Below are 16,237 nucleotides of genomic sequence, written 5' to 3'. Positions count from 1 at the left end.
TGCTAATTGCCATATTTATGATTGTATTAATCTTTGACAGACTCCTAATAGAGTATAAAGTTCAAGCTGTTCTGGTTGGGGTTATATTGGCTCTTCTACAGCTTCATTTTCCAGGCTGTAAATGCGCTCGGTCATTAAATTATCCTACCGGTGTTCTAACACCTCGCTCAGGAGAAACAACCAGCTATAATTGAAATCTTGACAAGTTCCAAGTTGCGTAATAACCACTCGCTTAGGTGTCTCAGCCAAAGACAGACTCCCGTTATGTAAATATTACCTTTATTAGGCTGATAATTATAAGATCAGGTGCAGGCAGTAGAGCTTTGGGATTACCTTGCAGATGTGGAGATGTGTTTAGTGTTTCAGTGCCGTGTATACAGTGGAGACTGAGATCACATCGATTTAGATTTTGTTTTGTTTTTGTTTTTTTCATTTAAATTTGGACATTAACAAAATTTTTAGAATGTGATCAAATAGGATTGCGCAACATTTTGAGTATTTATAACAACATTGTGCACTATCTCTGCAGTAATGTACATCACTGTTTAAATGCAAGTGAACGTGTAATATTGATCATCTTAAATACTTTGTTACAAAAGCTCAGCTTTTCCTCATGTCCATTCTCTTCTATTTAGGCATGTGATCTGACTACACTCTGATGGGTTTGATGTAAATGGATCATAAGGCTTTACACACATTTATGGCGTCCATGCCAGCTCTAGTCCACTCTGTCATTAAAGAGGGGAAAAAAAGGAGGATGAATCAAATACTAAAAAACTTATAAATTCATGTGACTATTTCAGTGGTTCTAATTTTCCCTCAAGTTGTTGATTAGAATATCATTTGTATAAAAAAAAAAAATTTAGAATAATGACCAACAATAGTATTTACACTGGTCACATAGAAAGAAAACAACCCATGATGTATGCTGTTATGGAAAATAGATCCATACAGAGACTGTGATATAATGTACTGACATATAGTATTGTCACAAAATGTATTTTTATTTTTTGCATTTATAACTGTTTTTTTTAATATTTTTTTTATTTCATGTTATGGATCAACTTATTGTAACGGTTATAAACAGTTGTTCCAGCACCAATATGTCTTGTTTTACCCTACTACTACTACTACTACTATTAACAATAATATTACTACTACTAACAATAATAATAATAATAATAATAATAATAATGATGATAATGATGATGAGAAAAACTTTCCTGTGGTAAAAAAGCACTAAGACTTTAGACTCATTCACTTCAGGCTGCTCAATAAAAGCATGTATCAATATCATATTATATTATAAATTATAGTCTCATGTATGTACAGTATGTTTTTACTTATAGAAATGATAACATATTAGAACGGGCGCATTAATATTAACTTAAACTACTGTCAAAGCCATGCTGTTATATGAATATAACCATATATAAGGTCTGATTTTAGAATTTAGGACCCTAGTGTGATTTGCATTCTTTTACTCTCAAGGCAAATATACTGTAACTCTACATGTAGTGTAGTTCAAATTCTGAACCCTGATTCTGCACTGAACATGATTCGGCACTGAGTTGCAGAGAAAGATGTGGATCAGACGTGCATTTTTAGGTGATCAGTCATTAAACCCTTTTCAACTGAGACAGCAATAAAGCAGCAGTCGGTATTTATTTACTGTATAAACTGCCGTAACATTTTGTACAGCATCTTTGCATGTTTGCAAATATTAACATTCCTGTTTCAAATCCATCTACGAGGGTTGATCAATAACCATTATGAGAGTAAAAACTAGCTTCATTTCTCTATATAATCCTCTACTACACCAATCTTCATCATTCACAGTCCTGCAGGCGTCTTGTAATGTTTTAAGAGTCTCATCACCATACTGTGCTTGAAGTCTTCTGTAAATGTCAATAGGTCTTTCACAAGAAATTTCATCAAAGTTTGACTTGAACGCCTCTTGTAATTCCTGGATACCTGTTTAGGCTAGAAATATGTCTTAATATGCAGATAACAACTCCCAAATATGAGCCTATGTTCAAGTGTGAAAAAACATGCCAGTTGGTGGACCATCCCCTAGTGAACATGTGTGTGCGTGTGTGTGTTCCATCTCAAAACCAGTGTTTCCAGGACAGCATCTGTATCATGTCCAACCAAAACCAGGATAAATGCACTTAATGAAGATGTTTAGAGTCAAAGCAAAAAAAAATAAAAATTTTTAACAATGCATAATATACAGTGGACAACTTGAGTATACAATCGTGCCATTGTGTGGGATCAGTTTCAGACAAACAAGTGTGTGGATTTGCTTGGATTTTGTAACCCGTAACTTTTAACTTTTTAACTTAAAATACAACATACAGATATAGATCATGCGGTTTGTAACAAAATTACTTCCATTTAAAAATGAGTGGAAAAAACACTGTATAATACTATAAAAGGAGCAATGTGGAAAGACGGGTGTCACGTTCTTTTTTTTTTTGCCAGCAGGCTGATTAATTGCTGTTAGTGTAGTGCTGCTTGACTAACAGCGAACAGGACATTTAAAATAAGAACTTGTTTTTTCTTTTTTTCGTTTTTTTTTTTTCACATGTGCAAAAAGAAGAAGAACACCTTGGCCTGCTCTGCTTGACGTGTAAGAGAGTCATCAGTTAGATAAGAAATCACAGATCAGTCAAGTTATGATTTGCAGCATGGGGAGTGTTTACTTCTAAATAAAGCTATCAAGCTTGGAGCACTGGGTATGAGCTGGAAGGCGACACGGCACAGAACGTTTGTGAAGGTGGTGGTAGCAGGTTCGTCTGTGTGTGTGTGTGTGTGTGTGTGTGTGTGTGTGTGTGTGTGTGTGTGTGTGTGTGTGTGTGTGTGTGTGTGTGAGGATGGAGGCGGCATTGCAAAGGGGGGTCTGTGTATGTGTGTGTGTGCGGGTGTGTGTGAGTGTGTTGTAGTGTGTGTGTGACCCCAGTGTTGATGTACTCAGTGGGAACCGTTTGCACTGAACTAAGCTAAAGGTCCTTTATAATGAGAATAATGCCCATTCCCCTACAGCTGGCCAACACTATCAAAGGGAGAAGGAGTCCCGGGATTACACATTTAACAAGGCTTTTGTGAGGCCTAATTGCATGTGAATGCGGGACAGTGGGCCCGTCTAACCCAGCCCCACTCATATCTACAACACAGCTCACCTCAAACAAGCTCTGTCCAGATTGGCAGGAGGCCCTGTGAGGAAGACACAGAAACACAAGCGCTGTGTCTGTATATATATATATATATATATATATATATATATATATATATATTCCCTAGGCAATTTAAGAATAGTCTACAATTCATCTTAATTAGAATGTTTGAAATAAATTATGATTTATAAATGGCTGACATGCTACTAATGCTCATGTGCATGCACCGTATGTCCTGTCATGTCATGTCCTCTATCTTGTTTTATCAAAGATCATGAATGAATTAAAAACAAAAACAATCATCATCTTTGACACTATTTTTTTTTTTTTCGTTTTTTGACGGCTTGATTCACTTGAATCATTTTCAAACGTCGAATAAATGTCGATTTCAGAATCATTTCAAATCCTTTTGACTTTCCAGCGATTTATCTTCAGCCAGCTGCACACAGAACCTTACACATCTGCATACACGTAAGCCATTAACATCTCCATGTGGGTGCATGTCCATGTTTCAAAACATTCTATTAAGCTTTGGATGGGGGGGGGGGGCTTTGGACAGCTAACAAACGACTTTTAGCCAATTAGACCATGAGAAATTGAATCGTTGCAGCATGGGGTCGATATAATTACTGTTAATTTAATGCTCAGACACTCAACTAGTCATTTGTAGTATAACTTAAAGGGATGGGGGAAGGAGGGGGCTAACAGAGCAGACCAAAGCAGACTACAGATTTATAAACTGAAATAATGGTAGTCTGGTTAGACTGTGATTCCTAATCAGGGGTTGCGCATCATTTATATGTTATTAAGTCATGTAATTGAACCATCCACAGTTTGCATATTACTCTATTAAAGTAATGTGTTCTCTGTCTCGATTGACACGATTGTCTTAGAGGCGACGGCTTGTAATTATAACAATTACATCCAGATTACTGCAAATGTTCCTTCTGCTTGAGCGCTTCATGCCCATTGTTCAGTCTACTATTCAGTTTTATATTAAAAGCCCTGATTTGAGGTTGGCCACACAAGATAAGTGGCACCATATTAAGGTTTCCTGCACATATAATGCAATATGAACTTAACCATAAGTTCAGAACGATAGATAGATAGATGTCTTGATGAGAAGTATCATAATAAATATATATAATATATTTATTTTTTTTACGTTTGTATATATATATATATATATATATATATATATATATATATATATATATATATATATATATATATATATATATATATATGCAAATGTAAAAAAAATGGGAATAAATGTTTTAAGAGCTAATAGATCATTTATCGTTTATGTAACAACCCTTAGCAGCAACCTCATTTCCTCTCTTGTCTTTTCAAACCACTCAGCTTTTAGCATCACCAGTATACAGTACACATCACTGGCCTAATCGGCTGTCATCATCTGCACCTGTTTCTTACTGGTTCATGCTTTACTGTAAGTTGGGTGCTTTTTATGTCTAAATGCTTAAATAGGTCACTGTTTGACCTAACAAAAACATTCTCTGAATAGGGTCAGGTACAGTACAACACTGAAAGGTGTCCAGGTACTGGACTGAAAAGGAATGTCTCAAATTTGCACGAAGCCTGAAAAAAAAAATCATATACCGTCAAATTCCATGGTCTTTCCTGATTTTAAATTCTTTCTACATTGTAAAACGATGCAATAATCCCTTTTGAACAGTTGATATTGAGATGTATCCACTACTTCTGCCCTGTAAAGCTTCATAACGGCTCTAATCTCAGGTGCTGTTTTTTAATTTCTGATTTCTGAGGTAACTGGTAACTCTAAATGAACATCTCCTCTGCAGCAGAGGTGAGTTTTGGTCTTGCTTTCCTGGGAAGGTCTTCATGAGAGACAGTTTGATCACGGTGCTTGGTGGGTTTTGCAAACACTTGACACAATACTGTTCTTGCAGGAACTGTTCTAGAAAGGCTGACCTCCATGTCTTAAAATAGCAACTGTCTGTTGTCGTTGTTGTTGTCGTTGTTGTTGTTACCTAATTTCAAATGTTATTTAATTAATAGTTTTAAAATCTCCACAACCGTTCTAGAATATAGAACATAAACCACAAAATAAAAAAAACACTGAATTAGAAGCTGTATCCAGAAGAGGTGGAGAGAGTTTATTATCATCCATAAAGTGCATGTTTCAAAACAAAAAGATTTCAAAATTTTGTCTGGTAATTATACGGAGCTCTTGCAGTAATAACCTTATTAACGCACATTTTCCTCAGAAGGTGATGCAATATGAAAAAAGGTGTTATTTTTCTTTTTTTTTTTCTCTCATAACAAAATGTGGGTTAATGGTTTGCTGGTGCCTGGGTGTATGTAGTATATAAACATGGTATTCGTGCCTATGCTATTGTTATTATATCCAAGGTTGTAAGTAGATTATTATGAACAGTAAAAAAAAATTGCTTTTTTTGGTGGCTCTCTGTTTAATCAATGAGAGAGAAATGTATATAGTAAGAAAAAGCAAGTCAGAAACAAAACCTGCACATTGCAGTTAAAGTAAAATCTGGACAATAGAGAGAGAGAGAGAGAGAGAGATGCCTACACTTTAGGACAGAAGCGCATTCACCTCTCCTCGGCCCCGCGGCCGGAGCTGCCCTCTGCTTTTTCTTTTTTTCCGCCTTTGTGTGCTTTAAAATGCGCTCAGAGAAGCGGCTCCAGCAGATGTGACGTGGGCGGCGTCGTTTTCATTCACATCTCGCCATAGCAACACGCAGAGGCCCGAGAAATATGTCCCATAGTGCACTCTGACGACTGGATGGTCAGGGACAAGGTAAAGAGAAGGAAAATGTGTGTGCATAATAATAATAATAATAATAATAATAATAATAATAATAATAATAATAATATGCATTCGTGTCATGCTTTTTCAAAAAAAATAATTTCAGATTTCTGTTGAAAGTTTGACATTAAAAATTATTAAATGCTAAATAAGGTTATTTGTTGTTGTGCATTCTGTTTATTGATTTTATTGCGTATTCAGTTGCATGCACACACACACACACACACACACTAAGATTATTTGCTGTATTTTGTATTTATTGAATATTCGTTTGCAGCCTTGCCTGACTGATCAGCTCCTAAGAAACGCTGTGAGACAGGAGATCTCCACTGACAGGTAAATTGAGACTTCAGTTTGTCAAAGTTGCACGTTGCTGATTTTTTTTTTTTTTATTATTATTCTTATTATTATTATTATCCGGGTTTATCCAAGTCTCGGTCCCCGTCTCTTCAGGTCCTCGTCTCCGTGTTGGCGCTTCAGGATCGCGCAAAAACTTCAAGCACCGATCGCCGAGAGGGTTCCAGCATCTCCCGTGACCAATGAACGCGTCGCTGTCAGGGGCAACCGCGTCTGTCAAGCCTTCCTGTCCAATCACGAGCGGAGCGGGGCAGGAACGCAAGACGCGCGCCTTCACTCGGCGCTGGGGAGCCGCCTGTGGCACAAAAAAGTAAGCGTGAAGCCCATCGACACGAGCAAAGCAAAAAGCCCCCCTCTCTGCCTGTCTCTCTCTCTCTCTCTCCCTCTCTCCCGCACACATATACACACACTCTCTCTCACACATATACACACACTCTCTCTCTTTCTTTCTGTGCCCCGCTGGAGGCTATGGCGACCGCGGCGTCCAACCACTACCGCCTCCTGACGTCGAGCGCGTCCGAAGCTGGAAGCATGCAGCAGGCGCCAGCGTACAGGGACGCGCCGAGCCTGCTGCACAGCGACTACACCACGCTCCAGAGCGCCGCCAACCCGCTCGGACACGCGCACCAGTGGCTCGCGGCGCTCTCGCACGGCGACGGCTCGCCGTGGTCCGAGCAGGACATCAAGCCCACGCTGCACGGCGACGCCGAGGAGCTCCAGCACTCGCCGAGTCTGCAGCAACAGCAACAACAGCAGCAGCAGCAACAGCAGCAGCAGCAGCAGCAACAGTCGCGACTGGTCCACGAGGGCGCGCATCACCAGGATCATCACTGGAGAGCGAGCACGACGGCGCACATGACGAGTTCGAACGGACCGAGCATGATTTACGCGCAGCCGGGCTACGGAGGCGAGCAGGGCATGCACCACCACGCGAACGCCCTGAGCGAGGCGCACGAGGACGAACCGAGCCCGCGCATCAGCGAGCACGGCCACGCGCCGAGCCTCCGCCCGGGCCAGCACGAGCACTCGGACGACGACGTGCCGACATCCGACGACCTGGAGCACTTCGCCAAGCAGTTCAAGCAGCGCCGCATCAAGCTCGGCTTCACGCAGGCCGACGTGGGCTTGGCGCTCGGGACGCTCTACGGCAACGTCTTCTCTCAGACCACGATCTGCAGGTTCGAGGCGCTGCAACTCAGCTTCAAGAACATGTGCAAGCTCAAGCCGCTGCTGAACAAGTGGCTGGAGGAGGCCGACTCGACTTCGGGTAGCCCTACGAGCCTGGACAAAATCGCAGCGCAGGGTAGGAAAAGGAAAAAGCGCACGTCTATTGAAGTGGGCGTCAAGGGCGCGCTGGAGAGTCATTTCCTAAAGTGCCCTAAACCCGGCGCGGCGGAGATTAACGCCCTGGCGGACAGTCTGCAGCTGGACAAGGAGGTCGTTCGGGTCTGGTTCTGCAACAGGCGGCAGAAGGAGAAGCGCATGACTCCTCAGTGCGCTCCGTTAGCCGAGAACAAGGACGTGTACGGGGACACGCCGCCGCACCACGGCGACCGGACACCAGTTCCGTGATTTTTGTTTGTTTGTTTGGGTTTTTTTTTTTTTTTGGAAGCGTCGTAGCGGGATTTTTCCGTGATATATTTGATATAATTCCTACCACCTGCACAAGCTCGGACCGTGTCTTTGTCTCCGCTTCACGGTGGACCGAGGCGCACCAGAGCCTACGTGACATCGCATAGGTGTTGCATGTTGTTGCCCGAACAATGCGGACAGGGGCGGGTGACGGGACGCATGTGTCGCATAAGACGCTCGGGGAACCCAAAACAAGTGCGCAAGGCGGCCATGAAAAAAACAAACAGATAAATAAACAAACAAACAAACGCTCAATTTAAGCTTAGAAGCCTAAGGATCTGTGAAAGCACGTCACACACCAGGGTTGGAGCAGAGAGCTGTAAGGGCGTTCAACACGCCATCTTCCCGTCAGGGCCACAAAACGTGTCCGCTGCGCTGTCTGTCGGTCTCCCATCATTATTATTGTTGTTATTATTATTATTATTATTATTATTATCATTATTAATCCAACCTAAGCTTAAAGCTGTAACGTCTCCATTCGAGCTCTTTTTTTCTATGTTGACGCTGATGCTGTTTAGGTTTTGATCATAACAAAAGGCTGCCAAGTGCTGTTTCCCAACACTGCACACTGCAAACCAGTCCAGCTTTATGCAGGTCACGAATTCGCCCTGCTGCTGGGTATGAGCTATGAGCACATATCAGCATGAAGACAGGTCTACCCAATAATACGACGGCTATGTGCATTACATGCAAAAACGGAATACAGGAGCAAACTAACATCAAAATTTAATCAAGTGTCATTCAAAGGACATTTTATAAATGTACCCTAATACTGATACTGCAAATAATGTAATGCTTCATATTTAAAATGAGCTGGGTAAAAAAAGCTGGGTAAATTGGATGTAAGATTTTCTAGATGATAATGGCATTGTTTGACAGGTGATGGTTTAGGAATTTAATAATGATAAATACACTATTAATTAATAAATCATAAATCTAAACCAAAATATTATATATATATATATATATATATATATATATATATATATATATATATATATATATATATATTATTCCACGTTATAATTATGCTGTAATAATTATAATAATCATAATAATCATAATAATCATAATAATAATAATAATAGGCAAATACGCTATACCTGACCACGTTGTACTGTGATGAATTTAAACGCTCTATTTAAGCTTCTTAATTGCAGCGTCACCCTAAATAATGTCTATTTATACTCGTTTGTGTTTTTTACTTCTCTCTTGTTTTTAAGCAACCAAATTGTTCCTTTGACCCTCACTGTCCACACAATGCGCCTTTTCTTGCCTTCTTCTTTCTCACTGTCTTACAAGAAAACATCTTGGACACCAGCCCTGTGCTCAGTGGAACACCCAGATCACCAAAACAACCACGCAAATAAGCTTACTGTAAGCTACTTTGGTTGTATTATTATTATTATTATTATTATTATTATTATTATTATGTTGATTATTTCCGTATGGTTTTGTGAATACTGTTTGTTCTTGTCCGCTTATCTTGGCGCAGCCAAAGCACAACTTGGATGTAGCTCTGGAGCTTGTGAGACGAGCAATGATTCTGAATTGTTTTTATAATTATATATATATAAACAAAAAAAAATTACTTGACTGACAACTTGCACAATTTTTAAATATCTTCTTTCATTTTTTTCTTGTCATTACAGGAAAAAAATGCTTTTACACAATATGCTATTGCATTAATGAACGGTAGTGATGGAATTTGGGATGGATTATTATTATTATTATTATTATTATTATTACTCTGGATTGCTTATTGTTTTTGCATTGCACCTTCATCAGTGTTCAGTTAAAACACAAGTGATTACAAAGATGATTATTTCTGGTTTAGCTGAAATTCTAACAGTCAGAGAGACAGTTTTAATATGACCTGAGAGAACTAGACGCATGGAGTCTTCGTTAAACACGCACGGTAAATACTCGGTCTAACTCCAGTAATGAATGGAGATTGTTTATAGCCTATGTCATGATGGACATTGTTGGACACAGTTGGACACTGTTGGACACTGTCCACCTGTTCATCCCGCCCTCAGCACTGTGAGAATAGCCAATTTAATGAGTCGGCACTCTTCTATTATAATTATTTATTCACCATTACATCCTATTCTTATGGCTGGGTTATTTGTTATAATTCTTACAGCTAATACGTTATTTTTAATTATCACAGCAAATTTTTACATTATTTAAATGAACACTGAGTGTTGATTTAACACTTTCAGATTTCATTGAAACAAAACTGGATATATATATTTACAGACTTCTTTTGTTCAAATTGTTTCCAATACCAATTATTATTTTTTTGTTTCTTGTTTTTTTTTGTTTATTTCCCGTTAAACAAACAAGAGAAATTTATTTTATTTTATTTTATTTTCAGTCAAACTAACCAGAATTTTTTTTTTGTTTTTTATTTCCAGTAAAATCAACCAGAGAAAATAAGATCACACACACAAAATGAAGATTATGATTTTTTAATTGAACTGATTGGATTCATTCAGAAACAACAGTGTATATTTATAAAGCTTATAATTGGGAAATCAATGAAACTCTCAATAACAGGCTAGTTCAGGCCTGACATATCATAGGACCGCATACTGTTATACGGAAATCTGAAGGTTATGCTTGATCAGATCATGTCATGTAACCTGTGTACCTGTGTACTAAAAAAATCCAGGACTGAGATTTTGAAATCAGGGTATAAGCCTACACACACACACACACACACACACACACGCACACACAAACACTATAGGCTAAGGTTTTGTATTAGTACATAGCAATCTTGTCTGGATCCCAAAATGAACACTGCAGGTGTTTAGAGACCTGAGAGTACATCAAGCATACATGTTTTAATGTCGTTTAATGTTTTGCTCAGTTTAAAGGTGTGAAGCAGACGGTACTGTAAACACTGCAAATCGTGATTGTACAATTATCACATCATTTTATCATTTTTTATTTCAAAACAACAAAGAAAAAGAACTGTGATTAAAACTGTGACACCCTGTCATTTTTTTGTATTTGTATTTATAAAATTGAAATTTTCTATATAAAAAAACATATTTAACCTAATAGTTTTTAGTTTAATCTGTTGTGTTTTTCTGTTTAAGTGATTTTTTTTTCAATTACAGCTGCAGACATAAAAACACAAAAGCAGGGGGTGTTTATGCGTCTCTGCTGTTTGTTTAGTTGTCTGGCGTTTTTCTAAATAATCCACGTTAAACCAAACTGTCTGGAGACTGAGAAATGTGTAATTCCTGCTTAACATCCATCATGAATGCGCAGAGGCTGAACGAATAAGGGTCAGTGCGCATGCGCCACCTCGTGGCCATGTCAAAAGTTACAGGCAAATTTCTACTATCTACACAAACATGCAGGGAGTAAATAGTGTAATGATAAAAATGCATGCAAAATGTGTGAGCAAGTAGCCACAAGTTTACATTTTTTACATTATTAATATTTTTGATGGCTTTCCTTGATCGTTTTTTTAAGAGCAACAGCTCTCCAACAGTATACTGTGCAAAAGTCTTAGGTACCCTCTGTTTTATTATACACATTTTGTATAGCACTAGATATTTTTTAATTGTATGATTTAATTATTAAAATAATGAAATTATTAGATAATACAAAATTTGTATATTTTAAGTTACAAAATTATATACATATATATATATATATATATATATATATATATATATATATATATATATATATAATACAAAATCTGTTTTAAATGTGTTTAATTAAATAATTAGGTCATACAAACTTAGTAAATTTTAAGTTACAAAATAATATATATATATATATATATATATAATTTTGTAACTTAAAATTTATCAAGCTTGTATGATCTAATTATTTAATTATTTTAATAATTAAATTATACAATTGAAAAATTATCTATACAAAATATGTATTATAAAACAGAGGTTACCTAAGACTTTTGCACAGTATACTGTTGGAGTATATATATATATAGTTAAGAAATTGAATTTTTTAGGGAAACTAGATTCCATGTTACATAAACATATATATATATATATATATATATATATATATATATATATATATAATTGTATATTGTATGCCAGTACTTGGCCAAAACAAAGTAATGGTGCTAATTTTATATTATGTTATACATATAATACAGAAAATGTGTGTGCCAAAGAAGCTACTTCTGAAGTTTATGTAACATGGAATCTAGCTTCCCTAAAAAATTCAATTTCTTAACTTCAGCCGTTTTGGAGAGATGATTTTATATGAGCCCCTAAAATGGCCATTTTTCTGCAATAATCATTTAAAATGCAAATTATTCACGTTTCTTTATGAGTATTGATAGTAAAATTGGTATAAGCATTTTACAGTATTACCTGTAAAAAGTATTGCTTAAATTTAATTAATTAAGATTAGAAGCATTAAGTATTATGAAAAATGGTGTTATATGATCCTATCCAAAAATTCACTTTTTTACCTAGGTGAGTCACTTTTTACCACCAATACCAATTTTTGGGCTTTATATATATTTATGTATATATACATGTTTGTATGTATGAGTGAATGTTTGAGGGTGCCTTACAACTGTCCAGGCTGTACCCTACCTCATCCCCGAATTCACCTGATAGGCTCCATGCTGTACAGGATTACTTCGTGCACATCTGGGTGTGCATTAAAACGAAGAACAAAAGAAGCAGAAATTGCATCACTTTTTATAAAACTGGAATGATTAAATAATCAAATAATGATAATAGTCAAATAATCTCATGACGCATAATTTAAAAGTGATGTTTAATATCATGAACTATGCCTTAGGGGTTTTGAATTTCTAAGGGATGATTAAGAGTGATTTATGATTTTGCATGATTGAGTGGGCAGGAAAATATTACATTTAACTGTGTATATATCATACAGTATATATATATATATATATATATATATATATATATATGACACACACTAAGTATTTATATATGAATACACAGTTAATTGTAATATATTACTAGAGCATCAAAATCCATCAATCAGGATCGAGGGCTCTTCCGGTATAACCCTGTCACTGACATGAAGAACTGCGCAACAGGATCCAAGCAGTTGTGTGTTTGTGTATATACAGCATGTGTGTGTGTGTGTGTGTGTGTGTGTGTGTGTGTGTGTGTTGGTGTGGGGGCGTGTATGTGAGCAAGAGAGAAAAAAAAAAATCACTGCTACGGCACAGCAGAGTGAAATTAGCACAGCTATATTTAATTAAATATTCTTCGAGTACTTGTTTCCACACAGTCATTCATCTCTAGTTACTATACACCCACAGGAAGGAGCTAATTAATTCATCTTATTTTACAGTGCTCTTCATCATTTACTGTACACACTCCCCGTCCCGGTTAATTATGTACATGGTATCCCAGAAGTCCAGACAAGGATCCTCATACACAACACATTGAATCTGCAACATCTAGACTCGACTAGCTCTCTCTCTCTCTCACACTCACACACACACACAAACACACTGAACTACAAAGATGGACATGACAAGATTAATCTTTTGACCCCTGTTTAGAGTTTGGACCCGGTTTCCGCTTCTGGATGTGATTTAATCTGTTCTCATGATGCTTTCTGCATTTATGTCCAAGGCGTCTCCTTCCAATACACAAGCATTACTTTAGGAAATGTTCAGTGTTTACACACACATACAGGATTTGGACTTGTTTGCTTTGAGAAGGCGAGGTTACTCCATTGTACACAACCACGAAACAGAAGAAACGATATCGGACCTTTAAACTCTTTCAGATCACATTTACGACTGATCTGTCTGATTAAACAGGAATCCCCAGTATAGCCTTTGTTCCAGACACACACTCACACACGCACGAACACACACACACACACACACACACAGGATTGCATCAGGGATGTGATTAGTTTGAACCTGCAACCCACTCACACTGCATAAGTATTTACTCCAGGCAAAATATATACGGTATATACACAGCTTAAATAAATGTCTTACATTTAAAAAAAATAGATATAATTTAAAACAGAATTTGAATAAACATCAACAAAATGAACACACTGATAGTGTTAAACAACATCTAGGAGAAATAAGGTGGAAAAAAAAAAGATATCAGTGGCATCAGGCACAGGATTCAAGATGTACGATTATATTCAAAGGCCGTGCTAGAAATACACTGCAGCGGTGTACTCATGCACGCACACACACACACACACACACACACACACACAGAGAGAGAAAGAGAGAGAATAAAACAGGCAAAACAAAGAAATACACTTAACAAAAAAAAAAAAAAACAGGCTGTACGATTATTCACTGTAATAAACGGTCGTGTGTGTGTGTGTGTGTGTGTGTCCTGTAAACAAGTTCTGATAGTGTTGCTCAGTTGGCACGGTGAGTCAGTCAGTCATCGGTGCCACAATAATGCCAGGCTCGTATTAATTCCTCAAAAAAAGTACAGCAAATACAGGTTTGTTATTTAAAGCCCAGGTATGGTTAAGTGCCATATTTTTTAAGGATGTGTGTGTGTGTGTGTGTGTGTGTGTGTAAGGTGCAGGCGCTGTTCAGATCACTGCAGTGCACATGGTATGGAACAAACCTGTGTGTGTGTGTGTGTGTGTGTGTGTCTCAAGCCACCCATGAGACAACTGCCTGAAAACTATGTGCAGTCATGCATGACTATGACTCATTCATGCACCAGACGGACACACACACACACACACTCTCTTTAACGATCCTGTAACATGTACAAAGTGTTTATAAGACACTAAAACATTAGCGCTGAAAATTGTTCGACGTATTTTTTAAATAAAAATACGCAACTGCGCTAAAGCAAGCAAGTTCGTTTACTTTAGGCAACGAGTCTATAAACAAACCCAGGGCTCCTAAACCAACAGCGTTAGTGTGTGTGTGTGTGTATCCATTTAATTGGAAAAAAAAAAGACTAGACAGAATAAAAGTTCTTCCTATTGCTATTTAATGTCTAGTAACGTGGACGGGTTGTGGATAGCACTCTGGCCTCGCACCTCCAGGGCCTGGGTTCGAATCCCACCTCGGGTTTAAGTGCTTGGTGGGTTTCCTCCCAAAGACATGCAGGTTAGGCTAATTGGTGAATGACGATCGAGCTAGCAACCTGACCCCTTAAGTACCTGTTCTGGAAATTACAGATATTTATAAATAAATAAATAAAAAAAAAACTTGGACAACACACCATTTTCTTTGGTGGGGGGCAAACATTTTTGCAAATTAAACGCCTTGCCTGCATTTGTTTTTAAAAACGCAAATTCCATACTTTTCTGAAAGGCTGCTTTGTGTGTTTAACGTGATGTACTTACTGATAACTTTCTCTTTTGTTTCAGGTTTGAGCTTTACAATTTTCGTTATATCGCCACCTGCTGGTTTGGCAGGCTATGACAGTGCCTTTCCCGCTTTTTAATGTGGATGATTTTTTTATTTTTCAGGTGGGAAAAAACATGTTTTTAAAACATACCCGTGTGTGTGTGTGTGTGTGTGTGTGTGTGTGTGTGTGTGTGTGTGTGGACTGGGCCTGAGTTGTAGCCATTTGCAGACATTTTAAACAAAATATCGTAGAATCAAAGAAAGATTTAAAGTAAACCAAAATGGATTGTAGAAAGAAAAAAAAAATTCTGTGAAGCGTCATGTTTTCACATGAACACGAATGAATCCCTGGTGATTTTATCTGGAGTCTGAAGAATATCCAGGTCTAGTCCGGTCTCCAGTGGAGTCGAATGGTTTCACACCGTCCTTTTCCCAAATTTGAAAAAAAAATAAAGCTTAAAAAAAAAATAATAAAAGTGTTGGAGGGACGGTGTTGAAGACGCACTACAGGTGTCTGCTGCTTGACAAACACGTGTATTAATCACTCATTCGTAACAAGCACAACTACAGCACATCCAGTAGTGATTTCCATTTACGGATTCTTCTGCTTTACACTGGAAATCTAATTGAACCATGAACATCGGCGAATCACAGTGGCGAATGCAATACAACAGACAAAATGTCTCCGTTTGTCCTTCATGACTTATCTTGTAGTACAGAAGCTCATGCATGCAACACACAGGGTGGATGAATCTCACAGACAAACATGACAAGAACCAGTGAAGTGTGTCGGCGAAAACGCTGTTCCAGAATGATTAATGGGTTTTTAAAAAAAAAGCCTATATCGATATCACATATAACTATACATTAGAGCTGTGAATCACAGGTAGACTCGCGATTCATATGATTCGACTCTATAGC

General features: G+C 37.7%; 1 protein-coding gene across 1 annotated transcript; it reads left to right on the top strand.

The window, feature by feature from the left end:
- Positions 1–6,802: 6,802 nt before the first annotated feature.
- On the top strand, positions 6,803–8,861 carry pou3f2a (POU class 3 homeobox 2a). The gene has a single exon (XM_053508811.1). The coding sequence runs from the start codon at positions 6,811–6,813 to the stop codon at positions 7,912–7,914; it is 1,104 nt and encodes a 367-aa protein (XP_053364786.1). The 5' UTR covers positions 6,803–6,810; the 3' UTR covers positions 7,915–8,861.
- The last annotated feature ends 7,376 nt before the right edge of the window (positions 8,862–16,237 follow it).

Source organism: Clarias gariepinus, chromosome 12 (genome assembly GCF_024256425.1).
Source record: "Clarias gariepinus isolate MV-2021 ecotype Netherlands chromosome 12, CGAR_prim_01v2, whole genome shotgun sequence".
NCBI classification, from domain to species: Eukaryota; Metazoa; Chordata; class Actinopteri; order Siluriformes; family Clariidae; genus Clarias; species Clarias gariepinus.
The sequence above is the reverse complement of the archived record's forward strand: the minus strand, read 5'-3'. Positions and strand labels throughout refer to the sequence as shown.

Bases quoted from the DNA above. Each gene is read 5' to 3' on its own strand.
- pou3f2a (XM_053508811.1), top strand. From the start codon at position 6,811: ATGGCGACCGCGGCGTCCAACCACTACCGCCTCCTGACGTCGAGCGCG.